General features: G+C 36.7%; 1 protein-coding gene and 1 pseudogene across 1 annotated transcript; one reads left to right on the top strand and one right to left on the bottom strand.

The window, feature by feature from the left end:
• Positions 1–1,290: 1,290 nt before the first annotated feature.
• Positions 1,291–4,218, bottom strand: LOC126849129 (uncharacterized). Its single transcript, XM_050590709.1, has 3 exons — positions 3,555–4,218; positions 2,579–2,749; positions 1,291–2,449 (listed from the first exon to the last, which is right to left on the bottom strand). The coding sequence occupies exons 1-3, from the start codon at positions 3,718–3,720 to the stop codon at positions 2,340–2,342; spliced, it is 447 nt and encodes a 148-aa protein (XP_050446666.1). The 5' UTR covers positions 3,721–4,218; the 3' UTR covers positions 1,291–2,339.
• Positions 4,219–9,071: 4,853 nt separating this feature from the next.
• LOC126849293 (uncharacterized) lies at positions 9,072–14,450 on the top strand (annotated as a pseudogene).
• Positions 14,451–16,836: the final 2,386 nt, after the last annotated feature.

The following is a 16,836-nucleotide window of genomic DNA, read 5'->3' as shown; positions in this document are numbered from 1 at the left end:
TTCCGAAAGGGCTGTCCTTCCGAAAGGCACGTCTTTCTCGTTGAATCGATGTATCTTATTCATCAACGATGTCGATGAATGAACAAAGTATTTCCTAGCGAGTGCGACAAAGGCGTTTCGATTTCTATCTCGATTTCATGATATAATTACATATAAAGAAAAGTTTTATGTGTAAAGGAAATAGTGAGTATTATTTTCGAGGGAATATAAGTTTTTTAAATACAGTTTGTTTTAAGATAGTTAGTCGTGTGTGTGAAAAGATTAAATGTCAAAATAAATCATATTCAATGGTGCATAATAAATAATTAGTAGATACAATTTATTTCTTTTTTAACTGCATTCTTTGTTTCGTTTTGTATATTGCACGGAATAATAAATGGGAAAATAAAAAAAAATTAATTAGGGAAACATAAAAAACCGGTTTTTGAGAAAAAGAAAAAAGAAATTGAACATTATCGATGGTGAGACTTGCAAAATAAAGATTTGCGAATCTAATTCGAATAATTCAAAACATAGAGACGTACTTTGTGTACAGAATTTATTAGTGTATAAAAGTTTAGAATTATAAAAGAGAATTACGACCGGCTGCACGGTTGCTATCAAATATTCCTCACTGTTTTGTCAATAGAGCGGCATCTCACTCGTGTTAATGTCTAGTGTTAGTGTTAGTATCAATTTCATTGATGTAATACAGTGCATCTCCCATACCGCGGAATAAAAAGTTAGTAACTGCGTTTGCTTTTGAAATCAATGTTTGGGTTTGATAACTTTACGAGTCTAGCAGATACAAGATATGAATGTAATAATATATATCAACAAAGTATATATCAAGAAGATCATTATGTATAATTTTGAATCTATTCCAATCCAAAATATAGTCAATATAACACTATTTTTCTTCTATTGATCTATTTGAATAATGATATTATTTTTATTTTTTTTGTCATTTATAACCAAAATATATCTATCGTTTAAAGAGATAAATGATCTCACTTTTATAATTTATTTTTATTTTATTTTATTATATTTTCAAATCAAAATAAATTTTTTATGTCTTTAATAATAGAATATCTTTGTCAATTTAGTCATCTAAAGAGTTTATACCAGGAATTTCTTTTTTGCATAAATGATAAGCTTATTTGTTGCAAGAATTGCACAAGAATATCACATATTACATTTAATGTACTTTTATCTGCGTAGAATCACTCACAAGTATTTCTTCTGCAAGATTGTATGAATCTCTCTCTCGTTCTCTCTATTCAATATATCTTGTAATAATATTTGTTTACTTCTATATAATATTACTGGAAAACACTTACATATTACGATATCTATTTGTATCATTAAAAAAATCAATAAGTAATTACAACACAAGTCCTATCTTCTGCAAATACACTGCCAAACCCATGTGTGAATTAGATATTGTATGTCTTGTAACATTGGCACAGCAGTCGATGCAAAGTAAACGATGATGATCGATAAAACGCGCAAAAATCGAGCTCATTGTGAGATAGTGATTCTATGAATCATAAACAGTTCTATCGCAAGAAAGAATGTCCTTACAGAAAAAAAGAAATAAAATATAACGTTATCGATGAATGTGTTTCCGAAGATGTAATGTGGTGCAAGCGCGCAACGATGCAACACGCTGCATTTGCAAGACGATGTTATAGCCCAAATAGCTATAACCGAATTATTATTAATATTAAATAGCTTAAAGAGATATTTCTTAACACGAGTAACAAGATATTGCGAAAGGCGTGTAAGATTACCAGCGCTGTATGAAACGCTGACGAAGCAAGCCACGCGCCGAGGCTAAGCGATTGCGAAAAGAATCGAATCACCCGGAAATGCAAGGAATTTCGGACGATCTCAAATTGCATTTTCGACCTAACGATTCGAGCGACACAACCACATATGGTCGTGTAAGTGATCCCCTCCAAAAAATCAGCCAAACAGGAGGCAATAAAAGATACCACCGCGAATACGCGGCGGGGAGTCATTCCAATCAATTCATATAGGGCAGTCGTAACTATCAATTCATTTCGGACAATCATTACTATCAAATCATATTGGGCAGTTTTATCACCGATTAATATCGAACAGTTACCGCGATCAACTCAAGTCTAGTCGCGACTCGAACTATTACGCGAACGAAGCCACAGCTGATCTTGCAACCGTGACCGCGATATCCGATTCGCACCGACGTAACCCTACACCGCACAACTGTGAAGGGGAACGAAAAGAAAGTGATTCAATATATAAGAATAAAACTGATTTATTTGTACGAAAAGTCATAGAACTTTCAATACACCGGCTCCCGACCCGGTCCTCGGCTCCTAATCCCTTGGTGGCGAAATCCCAAATTTCCAGTGCCTCCCCGCGAGGCACAACAAATTGGTGGCAGCGGTGGGATCGCCACAGGACCGTAAGGAACAGCCGAGAAGATCTGAAAAAATCCAAAGTAAAAGGGTTACAACAAGGCATGTCAGTAAACAATAAAATAAAACTGACGGACAACAGCGGAAGCAACATAGACGGACGATAAGCAGTCAGACGAGAGCCAAGCAGTTGAAACCTGAATAGGATCTCCAGCGTCCAAGGACCAGCGCAGATCCACGACACCTCAACAGACAACGCATCGTTCTCGAGCAACGATCCCGTACAACGAGCCCCGAGCCGTCAGTCGTACCAACCGCCGAGCGAAGTATAGCAGTATCTGCGAGCGACCATGCGAGCCATCTTATTACTGTAAATCCGTAAAACAATTATAATTGCGTGAATGTCGGAAGGCTCTAACGTACCGAAGCGACCAATTGCGAACCGATCGTGGTTACATAGCGAACCCGTTCGACGAGCAATTAGCTCATGTTTATCCCCGCGAGACAATTTAGATAGCGCGCGAAGAAATTTAGAAACACAATACTCGAGCGAAAGCGAATCCGAACTAGCGGAAAACGTCGTCACCGAACGCGAATTTCCGTTTAATAGTTTCGACGAAAGTCTATTCCCGAATAACACGACTGACCCCACTGACAACACTCAACGCGACACCAGACGCACGAGACCGTATCCTAGCAGGACTCCGAGTAGAGTCCTCCTATCCTTACGACGCGAATTTTCGTTAACCTCATACGAAAGCGATCAATTTGATCCGGAAGAAATTTATAGTGCTCAGGCAAATAATATGGCCGAATCACGATTCGCGCAAGATCACACTCCCGCGAACGTACCGCAAGGCGCAGTAGACGTCGAGATCAAAAAGATGCGTCGATCCTTCCGACAGATGGACCAAACTATAGCGGAGGCGGATAATACCCCGCCCGTAAATCACGAAGAAAGAATAGAATACGCGCAGTTACTTGATGTTTTAAATGACCTACGCGCAAATGTGAACTCTCTAAACCGGCGAATGACTGCGATGGAAAACACATCGAGAGAAATGCCCCAAGATTATCGCGATAGAGAACGACATAACGATACGTTTGGTGAAGCATATGGACGGACTAATCGCGACATTCGAAACAGAAGAAGCATCGCACCACATTACGTACCGTTAAAAGAAGCAAGGACGATGATCCCCAAATTTGACGGGACGTCGCGACATAAATTACAAGAATTTTTAAATGCCTGCACGTACGCCGTCTGAAACATAAATCCCGCAGACGAAGAATCGCTAATGCAAGCAATCTTATATACCAAACTAAAAGGAAAAACCATGCAGGATTTCGAAACGCGAGATATACAAACGTTCGAAGAATTAAAGCATCAACTCGAGACTTGTTACCAGACTAAACAAAGTACCACATATCTACAAATCGAATTTAATTCATTAAAGCAAAAATTAAATGAAACCGCGCACGCGTTTGGATGAGTTGATTTACTAGCAATAAAATTATACGATTCTATGATCGAAGGGGAAGAACACTCCGCACACTCAAAGCGCACGATTCACGAAACAATTAAGAAACAAGCATTAATAAATTTTCAAATCGGACTTCACGACAAACTCAAGGTGCACGTACGCGCCCAAAGATATACAACGCTCCAAGAGATAACGAGTGCAAGCGCCGAAGAAAAATTACTTGGACCGACAAAATCAAATTACTTGTATAATAAGAATAAGTTCGAATCAGCTAATTCGCGACAAAATCGAAGTTTGATCCCCCAATGCTTTAAATGCGGAAAAAACGGCCATTACAGACGCGATTGTCGAAGCCGATACGCGCTCCCAAAACCGGAGAGATCCCCACGAATAAACACAATAAATAAATATTGTAAATACTGCAAAAAATCCGGGCACAATCGTGAAGAATGTTGGAGCTTAAACGGACGACTGAGAACACACGCGGATAAATCAAATAAAAAATCAAACCAAAAAATTTCCGAGTCGAAAAGACTACCACGTCAAGTTAAACGAAATTCAGAATCCGATGGTAGCAGCAGCGGAGAAGAAAAGGATAACTCTAAGAAGCAAAAGCGACCCGCAGCAGAATATCGGGTTGCACACATAAAAGAAGCACCGCGTAATCGAACAAAAAACGAATTATTGTTAGTAACCATTTCCACGACAAATAAAAAATGAGGAAATTATTGTTAGTAACCATTCCCGCGACAAATAAAAAATAAGGAAATACAAATGTTATATGATTTAGGCTCTACTATATCATTAATAAAATTAAAACATTTGAAAGACGACACGCCCGTCCAAGAGGAAAAAATTGCGCTCACCGGAGTAACCGGATGTTCGAGATTGCAGCAATCTCGAACTCGCATGTTGTCGCCGCACGACCGCGTCATCGCCGCGCGCGCGATGCGAGGCAGCGTTTCTGCGACCGAGCGAAAACGCGCAGCAACAACAAACATCGTCGCCCTTTTCGAAGGATCCAAGATAAAATTGTGACAAACAAGTCATCTAAAAACTGTCGGCGGAAGTGAGTAAATTTCTGGAACCTTCTGGATCCTTCGAGAAGGCGACGACCGTATAAAAGTGAGCCGACAACCGAGCGCGGCGCGTTCCGCTCAGAGTACTTCGACGCGTGTACGCTGTTCAAGTGAAAATAAAGATTCGGTCTCGTTTACAGAAATAGACATATTTCAGTGCCGTTGTGTGACTACCGGAATTATTCTGAGACAGACGATTTATCGCTGTTTATCCGCCGCGTGCGAATTACGATTACAGGCGTGTGACACGCGTAATCTGTCGTGCACGTATATAGTGTGCATCGTCCGAGACTTAATCGCGTTGCGATACTCGCGGGTGCGTTTGTCCGTCGGCCGTCTCATTTTGCGCTTGTCCTTTTTTTTGGGAGCACGCTCGCTCGCACGCTCACTATAACTTTCTCGCACACCGGACACAAAATATACACCATCGGAAAGATGTACGGAATAATCAAAATTAATAATCAAAAGATAAAACATGCATTTTACGTGGTAAAAGATGATATTTCAATCGAATATGAAGGGATTTTAGGAATCGATTTCCTTCGTCAACATTCCGTAACCTGTGACTATAGACACAACCAATTAAAAATAGGAAATGCCGTGCTAAATTTCCACCCATTTAATAAAATAACTTTAAAGCCGCGCAGTGAAACGATAATAAAGGCAAGAACGGATCAGAACCGAATAGGAATCGTCCGCGTAGAAGAAAAAGCACTCGGAGTATATATCGGGAACTGTATAGTAAACACCACAGACTACACGTGCCCCATCAGTGTCATTAACACTACAGACAGAGAAGCCGAGATGCAAACACTTCTTATCGCACTCGAAGAAATAAAGAGCGACATGACGTCTGAAATGTATACGATACACACAAGGAATAATTCAAAACCTAAAACCTTGCGAAAAACACATATCTGACAATTATTGCGCACCCAGCACCTAAATATCGAAGAAAAACAGGCACTCTTACGGGTATGCGAAGATTTTTGTGATATATTTCATGCGGACGGAGAATCACTGACCTGCACCGCGACGATCGAGCACGAGATAAACACGCGCGCCGATACCTCGCCGGTGAACGTGAGACCGTATCGCCTTCCGGAAAAGCACAATGGAAGTAAACAAACAAGTACAACAAATGCTACAGGATCAAATTATACGGACCAGCACAAGTCAATGGAATGCACCATTATTAGTGGTACCGAAAAAGGCAGATGCGTCGGGAAAACCTAAGCTCCGAGTAGTAATAGACTTCCGGAAGCTGAACGACCTGACTATAGGCGATTCATTTCCACTGCCCCCTTACGGATATATTGGACCAGCTAGGAAACGCTAAATATTTTACTACTCTAGATTTGGCATCAGGTTAACACCAGATATCGATGACCGAAAAAGATAAAAATAAAATCGCATTTTCAACACCCTACGGACATTATGAATTTAATAGAATGCCGTTTGGGCTAAAAAATGCGCCAACAACATTCCAACGTCTGATGAATTCAGTGCTAATAGGAATGCAAGGACTTAAATGTCTGGTTTATTTAGACGACATCGTGATTTACGGGTCAAGCCTAGAGGATCACAACAAACGACTCAAGGAAGTATTGCAGAGACTCCGAGAGAATAATTTGAAATTACAACTGTATAAATGCGAATTTTTGCGCAAAGAAGTAATTTATTTAGGTCATATTATTTCGGAGAACGAAATATCTCCGTCAAAGCTAACGGCGATAAAAGAATTTCCAACTCCCAAAAAAAAATAAAGGACGTATAATCATTAGGCTTAGTCGGATATTACAGGAAATTTATTGGACTTTTCCAAAATAGCAAAACCGTTGACAAAACTAACGAAGAAAACCGAAAAATTTGAATGGATAACGGAGCAACAAAACGCCTTTGAAATATTAAAAGAAAAACTAATGACGGCGCCAGTGCTAAGATTTCTAGATTTTAATCAAGAATTTGTAATTCCGACAGTGACCACTGATGCATCCGACTATGCATAGCGACACCATAGCGAAAAATAATATATAAATATAATATTGCAGGATACTCGTCAGCTGGAATAGCCAACAATCCAAAGGTCTCACGGAGCCCGATGAAATAAATTCATCATGCGAAATCCAAGAATTTCAACATAATCCGGGCTTATACCTTGAAAAAACCGGAGAACAATATTTTATTAAGGAAACATGGAAGTCATTAAATTGGACCTAATCACATTAAACAAAAGATATGAACAAATATCTAACTATTTAAAAGAAACCGAAAAAATGTGCGACCATGAGATTACAAAATTACTACCATCGGGATGCATGTAGTGCACTCGATATAATAGCAAAAAGGGAAGCCAGATATCTTAAAAATATAATGACACAAATTCAAACAATCTATAAACCATCGACTAATCGACGTAGAGGACTGATAAACGGAATAAGCTCGATAGCGAAATCATTATTCGGAACAATGGACGCGAATGACGAAAATCGTATCAATGAACAATTAAATCTATTAGAAAATAGGCAACAAATAATACAACACGTAGCCAAAAATCAAATAAAAATATTAAATAATACTATAGCACACATTGAAAAGACAGAAGATATAATAGATCGGAACAAAAAACTTCTGCAACAACGGGTAACAGTATACACGGAACGCGTCGAAATAAATGAACATTTCATAATAATTACCGGAGTTATTACAGAACTCATACGCGACGCGGAAAATATAATTGAATATCTAACGTACACACGAAAAGGAATAATGCACCCGAAATTAATGCCAATAGAAGCAATTATTACAAGTCTAAAAGAAGCGACGCAACAATTGCAACAGGGACTTCCCCTTTAAAATACACGCCGAAGGTTGGTTAGCAATAGAGGATCATACCACAATAAGCGTTTTACGATAAAGGAAATGTTTATACTATACTAAAATTTCCGATAATTACACAACCAAGTTACGACATTATAAAAGTAATTACACTTCCCGTACCTACATAATAATAATACATTCATTGTAACACAAATAAATAATAATATAATTGCCGTAGATAAGGAAAAACTAACCTATCTTAGAGTAACGGAAAACGACTTAGAAAATTGTATAAAATAAAACACTAAGTATACATGCGAAAATGCAATACCGGTTTATCGCACGAGTCAGAACACGTCGTACGAGAACTGTACACACAGTCACAACAACACAATTGCAATACAAAAACAATAAACTCAATAAACGCGATTTGAACTAGACTACAACAGCCACATACCTGGCTATACGCAACTAACGCAGACCAGCAAATAAATATACAATTGCGATAAGCAAACCGAACGCAAAAGAATTATTAAAAATACAGAAAAAATTTTATTATGAGGAAAATGTAAATTGACAACGCTAGACATGATGATTCAATTGACAAAAACCGTATACGAAGTAAATATAGAAACCTACTTACCAGAGTCAAATATTACACTCCTACAAGAGGAAAAAAGGACAAATGACAACGATACTTTAAAAGACGTGACAGAACACCGAGCGGAATTTATAAAATTAAAAGCTGAATTAGAAAAATTAAACAATAATGTACAATATAACGAACAAAAATTCTTTACTCAAAAACAATTTGTTTATCCCATGGCAACGAGCGGACTAATAACAATAATTATAATAGCGATTGTAACATACATAATTATAAAAAACAAAAAGAAAAAATTTAAGCAACCATCGGTAAGGATATGCGAGGAAGAACCACGTATATCTTATGGATTTCCAAGACCGATATTAAAGCGTAGTCTAAGCAATTTTAGATAATAAGAAACGATTATATCAAACATTATAAACGGGAAATGATTGTAATCATTAGAATAAGAAAGGGTATAACTAATTGTAAGAAAAACGTTGTACCCTCGTTTTTCTTTTTTCAACGGGGGAGGGATGTTATAGCTCAAATAGCTATAACCGAATTATTATTAATATTAAATAACTTAAAGAGATATTTCTTAACACGGTAGCGAGATATTGCGAAAGGCGTGTAAGGTTACCAGCGCTGTATGAAACGCTGACGAAGCAAGCCACGCGCCGAGGCTAAGCGATTGCGAAAAGGATCGAATCACCCGGAAATGCAAGGAATTTCGAACGATCTCAAATTGCATTTTCGACCTAACGATTCGAGCGACACAACCACATATGGTCGTGTAAGTGATCCCCTCCAAAAAATCAGCCAAACAGGAGGCAATAAAAGATACCACCGCGAATACGCGGCGGGGAGTCATTCCAATCAATTCATATAGGGCAGTCGTAACTATCAATTTATTTCGGACAGTCATTACTATCAAATCATATCGGGTAGTTTTATCACCGATTAATATCGAACAGTTACCGCGATCAACTCAAGTCTAGTCGCGACTCGAACTATTACGCGAACGAAGCCACAGCTGATCTTGCAACCGTGATCGCGATATCCGATTCGTGCCGACATAACTCTACACCGTGATACGCACAACTGTGAAGGGGAACGAAAAGAAAGTGACTCAATATATAAGAATAAAACTGATTTATTTGGACGAAAAGTCATAGAACTTTCAATACACCGGCTCCCGACCCGGTCCTCGGTTCCTAAGCCCTTGGTGGCGAAATCCCAAATTTCCAGTGCCTCCCCGCGAGACACAACAACAAGAATAATAAAATAATTTATTTAGACAGTTGTATTATTTTATATCAGCGCGTGAGATATTTTTATTTAATAAAAATTTTTAAACAACTGAACTTTTTTTATGTATTTGCATGCGCGATATAGTGAGAATGTCTCAATAAAATTTTACTGTTTTGCGTAGACGGTAATTCTCGATGTTCTCGTATCCAGTCTAAGAAGGGACGTAAAAAGCTCCAACAGGACTGCTAAACAGATTTTATTCTACGATCTAAATCTCACCATTGATTATGAAGACCTCACGAGGATCTTCCGATAAATATGTCTCGAGCTTCTCTTATAACGCCTGAGAACAATTTGCAAGCCGCGGATCGTTGTAACATTGTGATACTTGAGGTATGCATCTAATGCATAATAAATGTATTTTTTTTTTATTAACGTGAAATTTTTCTTTAAATTATTTATTTATAATAAAAACATAAAAAAGTAGTTAAATTTTGTCGAGTAGAATATAATCAAATTTCTAATCAATTAATCAATAAAATGTCTAAAGCGAAATAAATTTTAAATTACGCGAAAGCAACGCTATTATTATGCACGATCTGAAGGGGATATGTATATTGTAATGATTGTAATAAATTTTGATATACAGGCTGGATTTCCCGGTGATTCATGGACATATTGTGTCGAGCGAGAACAACTGGCCAGAAGATCAGAATGGTTTCGGACGATGCTCACAGGTCCACTTGCACCACCATCGACGGATTCACCATCGTTATTGCAGTTGCAACACGTTGACAAGCGGACGTTTCATCATTTTCTCAGATATACATGGAACCATTACTAGACAGTACGCAATGTACGCTCCAACGTAGGATGCAATATTTGCAGGGTCACAAAATTCTAATAGGCGCCAAATAATTTTTTAACTGTCTAAAAACATGTGAAAATTGACCGCTTGCTCTACGATGACCCTTATCCGGCTCAATGCTATTCGCTTATAAAATTTTGTTATTTAATCAGATATATTTAGTAATCCTATCAATAGAGAAGGAAGTAGACGAAAGAAAGGAATCTTGATTATAAGGATATTATAGAAATATTCGTAAAGACTAAAGCCAGAAAACATAATTTTAAATTGCTTTTATCTTATCTTTCTACAAAACGTATTAGTAAAAAAAAGATAAAATATATTAATCCTCGATAATATTAATAGAAATACAAAAATAAAAAATATACATAAAAATTTAAAAATATAAAAAAATATAAAAAAAAAGTATAAGAAAAACGGAACCATTATCTTGTTACGTCCTCGTCATGGTTCTGGATAGCTAAAAGCAGGAATTTTTGAGACTATTTTTTATTCGCTTTTGCAGCCTGGGCGCGCGAACGAAGGAGCGCCTAAGATAATTGACATCGTATATATATAAATTTGTCGCTTGATTTAATAATTTAAAGTGGAAGAAGTGCCCGATGACACTCATAATAAATATCTGAGATTGCTAAGCTAAGCTATTTTTCAATTGCTTTTGTAAATGTTTAGGATCCCGTTAATCAATATAATCTTAATCTTGAGAATCTTGCCTTTATTGATTTTTGTTTGAAACGCAAAATATTATCATAATATTATTACAATAGTCAAATCACAAAATAAATTATTTTCACAAAAATAATTTATTTTGTGATTTGACTATTGTAATAATATTATGATAATATATTATTGTAATAATATTATGATAATATATTATTGTAATAATATTATGATAATATATTTCTATCTTTGCTTTTGTTTTTAATAATATGTTCAATCTGTTGCACAGATACCTTCACGACGAGCCCGTCAATTTTATATCAGTGTCAACAGTTAGGGCTACACTCGACGCGGCTCATCAGTATCTTTGTCCGGGACTGGCGCAACTCTCTCTCTCTCTCTCTCTCTCTCTCTCTCTCTCTCTCTCTCTCTCTCTCTCTCTCTCTCTCTCTCTCTCGCCGTGGAATACCTGCAGAATCATCTAACACCATCGATAGTACTTGAGATTTATCAGGGTCTAGGATTCTATGTGAACGAGAAGGGGAAAAATGTTTCAGTTCGGACAGATCGTCAAATTCACCAACCATACCACTATCGCTCGAGACGATGCCGGTGCAATAGGTATGTATGTGCGGCTTTTCTTCTTGCGATTATATACAATTTTCTCTTCGGATTACAATTAAAATTGTAAATAAATATTTGATTCAATTATTATTTGCGCTTATAACGCGCGAATAAAGTTATATTCATAATTGATGTACAATTTAAATTATGTATTTTCTGTAAAGTCTGAAAAAAGGCAAAAATTAAAAAAAATTTGTTTTCTTTGCCTTGTTTAATTTTTCAAATATTTTGTTTTAACTAATATTTTTTGTTTACGTTCTGTGTAGCCGCTGTGTGTACTGATCTTTTGCTCAAGTGCCTGTCAGTGATCGACTCGAATCCGGCTACAGTGCTAAACCAGGAACGTTTTGAGGAACTCAGCATCCAGGAAGTTGCCGAACTAGCGTATTGCGATACTCTAAATCTTGGCAGCGAGTGCATCTTATTCTCCGCGTTAGACAGGTGGGCCGCGGCTGAATGTAGAAGACAAGGTATCGAACCTCTTCCAATCAACAAAAGGCTCGTGCTTTCGGACGATATTTGCTTCAGTGTGCGATATCTTCTTATGAACGATCGAGAATTCATAAGTGGCCCTATGGCGAGCGGCATTCTGACTAACGAAGAATGCGTGCATATCGTCTCCAAGATACTGGAACAACCCGAAAGTTCAAAAAATGATAGCGTAAGTATATATGTATGTGTACTTAATCGGATGGTAATTATTTACACTGATTTATTTCTCAAAAACATTTTTGGAACGGATTAAAAGAATTAAACTAATCGTCTATAAATAAAATTCAATGAATATAAATTTTATTATATTTTAATTTCATTTATTCTTAATGCCAATGGAGGATCTTATTACAAATCTACAACTTCGGAGTTCCACAGCTGTTCATCCGTCCAGGTTATCTAATACACCCAAGATCGCACACATATAAACGCGATGAAGACTGAAATATGTTAAGACCGGGCAAAAAAGAACTACAGGATAATCGAAAAAACAGAAGAAAGGAATTAAAGAAATGCCAGTCAAGGGCAAAGAACATGCGCTCGGATTGGAAACTGCCTTATACAAATCCTAGCTTGCATGTTTGATTAAAAAATGCTCGACTTTGATTAATCGTAAAACTTTCAAATCTCCCGAAAAAATATTCTGTTATCTTCTTATATTAATGTTGTCTTTTCGGTTGCAATCTCAGCTCGAGGAACTAAGATATAAGACAATGAAAATTAAAAGCGTTGTAAAAGTTCAAAGAATATTTGATAATCGTCTGAAAAATTAGATATTTATTTGATAATCGAATTTAACATCTATCAATCTAAAAAATTGCCAGTATAATTGTATAATTAAAGTAAAGTTTATGTTATAAGCTTTTTTTAAAATCGGCAAAAAAGATTATCGTTAGTCTTTTAAAACGTTGATTTTTTTTGTAGACCCATATTTTATAAAAAAAAATCTAGGTTTTGTGTGAAAAGGTTGAATTTATAAAGAACCTGTAATATATATAAATTTCGGAGATTTAAACATTTTTTATTTTAAAAACGTTAGAGCGCTTCTTCGCATAAAAAAATGTTTTATAGCTTTTTTTTATCATTAAAGAAATTTTGTTAAGAATAAACTAAAGATATTATATAATCGTGCAAATCATATTACTTAGGCGATATTTTTAAAACCGATAGACTGAAATATATCAAAAGAAATGTTTTATAATGTTTTTAGAGGCATATTTAGAGATCTCTGGCTAATTTTTACTGATAAAATACTATTTTAGAAGAAGAAAATGAGAGCTCGCATGCATGTATGCTGATTTGTTAAAATTTTCTATTTAGAACTGTTACGTATCACTTCCATTTTAATATTATAAAAATATTTTGTTGTTTACACGTATTTTGTTATCTTAGGAAATATTTAATCTTCTCGCTTGTAGCTTTTGCATAAGCTCTATAATTGCTACAGACGAAATCAGAAGAGACTTCTGTTTTTACAATATATATAAAATTCGTTTTCCACAATATATATTATATCTTATAAGAAAATAAAAAATTTAAAGTTTTTTATTCAGTGATCGAAAAGAAAAACTATTTCTACAGATATAAATTATTAATGAAATCTAATAAAATCTATCTTTTTTATAAACATCTTTCCTAAGTACTTTTTGTAAATCTGATATACGAAAATATGGGAGAAAATATTAGAAATTGATATACGCTAACGTATAACCTAAGTATAATCATGTCTTTGTTGTGTTCATAATTGTTGTTCAGAGTATATGATCTTGAAATTACTCTGTTGTTCAGAGTATATGATCTTGAAATTATTTATAATGATGTGTATATAGAACCATGGCTGGTCTGTGAGAATAAATGATGTATAAGAATATATAATATTATCTTGTAAATGGCGGATCGAGAGATAATGGATAATCGCCATTAATTTTTGAAAATTTATTTTTCTTATTTATTGAGTATATACATTTTTCTTGAAATATCCATATATCTATTTATTTTAATAAACAAAAATTTATTATAAACAACATTTTAAACAAAAACACAAACAAACGTTTTTGAAAAATTGAATATATCACTAAATATATATTATAAAAATGAGAAAGATTATTATTCTATATTGATAAGAATTAATAAATTTTTATAGCTTTATAATATATTACATTGTAATATAAATAATGAAGCTTTACTGGATGTAGGACATATGATAAGAGCCAACCATTCTAGGAAAACAACCTCATTTAACTACTTTTTCTAATATAATACTAATAATTCTAATAGTAATAATTTATTTTTTCTAATAGTCTTTTGAACCACGATATTTTGTGAATTTAAATATTGTAATTTTTATATTAAAAAATTTTTATATATTGTTAATATTTATATGTTTATATTGTTAATATTGTTAATACATTAGTAATATTTTAATTTATTTTTTAGCGTGAAAACGTCTAATATCAGTCATGGCATAGTCAGTGTATAGATGAACTTTCTCTTTCACACATGCACAATGCGCATCGAATGTGATGTGATGACATCCATAAAATATTTCGAGTCAGATTTAGTTCGGTGTTTGCATGTTATATACATATGTAGTGTCAAAGATGGATTTGAAATTATTGAAAAGTAAATTTCGCGGTATGATGCTGGACGTTTTAGTCGGAGATATTCTTGGAAGTCCATATGAGGGCAAAAAAGTCATATCAGCTCGCAAGAAAATCTACTTGCAACGAAGGCTCGATATGTTGGAGGGAACAAAGTTCAGAAATTAGATTTATTCCTTTAAATTTTTTTTTCATATTTCGCGCTATAACCATCGCTGCATAAAACTCGTACATTGTTTATATATATATATATATATATATATATATATATATATATTGCGACGACTTTTCCTTTCGCGAGCTCGGAGCGCGTCCGCCGTCGCGATCTCTCCGTCGCGCGGATGTTCCGTTGCACCGGCGAACGGGAGTACGATTCGGCGGTCGGGAGATACGGGAAAAGGAATCGTCAAAAACACAGGGAATCTAGAAATGGTTACACGCCGGGAGGGAACGGGGTGGAAGGTGTTCCGCGCGTGCCGTGACGAAATCTTTAAACTCGCGAGAATTGCAATTGGGCGCCAGATACGGTCTTGCACGTATCAATTTTCGTCAAATACGCGCGAAAAAGACGCGAAGAAAGAATCCGATTTCGTCACGGGCGGGCTAGCTCACTTAACGGTAAAGGGGCAGGGCGGATGTTGAACGCACACGATATAGAAGCAAGAGGCGACACAGACAGAGCGACAAACACGCGAAAAAGAAATTAAATTCGTCAAGCGTAACAAAGAAATAACAGCTTTATTAATTTAGAAACGGTGCGTCCGAATGATAAACAAAGATAAACGGTGGTAGGCTTGGTATCGATAAATTCGCGGAAGCGAGACTGGGTGTTAGAAACGGCTTAGCGTCACAGAAAATAAGACGCCGTTAAATCAAAGTCGATCGAGCCTGGGCCCGAGCGCAATTATACCAGGTCGATTATCGGACCCCTCGTGGATCGATAATATTTCGCTCGCTGTTCTGATATGCCGTACGAGTACCACATGTATCCAGTGCACCCTTAGCATGCACCTCGCTAATCTAGCTCGTAACGCTCAGAACGATACTCCATACTTTCCACGAAATCACTACCTCAATCATCCCTTCTAACGCATACGATTCGACAAAGAATATAATAAACCGAAATATTCGCACGAAACGCCCTCACTCTCGATGGTTAACAACAGGAATACCTAATCGCGAGACACACTCACACTCGGCGATTAATAACAAGAATACCTAATCGCGAGACACATTGTCACGTCTTGTCAAAAATTCTAATTTTATTTTCCTTTTTTTTTCCTCTCTCTTATAAATAATCAAAGTCCAGCAAGCGCAATTTGAATAGCGCGCCAAAGACACGCCATGACACCTGATTTCCTCGAGCGCCGAAGCGTGGCGCATCGTTAGCTCTTCCCACCACTGCGCGTCCCACCACTACACATCCCTACTCTCGGCAGCGGCCGAGCCGCCGAAACGAAGGAGCTCAGTGCGCGCTCCAACTCAGCCAGTCTCTCCCGCGCCGCAGACCGAGCAACATGGCTCTCCCGCGCCTCCGATAGAGCAACAGTCTCTCCCGCGCCACCGATCGAGCAACATGGCTCTCCCGCGCCTCCGATAGAGCAACAGTCTCTCCCGCGCCGCAGACCGAGCAACATGGCTCTCCCGCGCCTCCGATAGAGCAACAGTCTCTCCCGCGCCACCGATCGAGCAACATGGCTCTCCCGCGCCTCCGATAGAGCAACAGTCTCTCCCGCGCCTCCGACCGAACAACAAGTCTCTTCCGCGTCTCCGATGGAGCAACCGAGCTCCCTCGCGAACTCAATCAACCTTCGACTTTAAATTCAAATCCAACTCTATTTCTTAATCCAACTTCTAATTCCAGCTTTAATATTTAGTTTAATCTTAAATAATCTTAAATCATATCTAATTATAATACATATTCTAAATCGATTTAATACTACAGTGTATAAATATAAAATATAATTGTGTTATAAGTGAATCAATTC

This window comes from Cataglyphis hispanica, chromosome 4 (genome assembly GCF_021464435.1).
Source record: "Cataglyphis hispanica isolate Lineage 1 chromosome 4, ULB_Chis1_1.0, whole genome shotgun sequence".
Taxonomy (NCBI): Eukaryota; Metazoa; Arthropoda; class Insecta; order Hymenoptera; family Formicidae; genus Cataglyphis; species Cataglyphis hispanica.
Note: the sequence above shows the minus strand (reverse complement) of the source record. Positions and strands in the feature narration are given on the sequence as shown.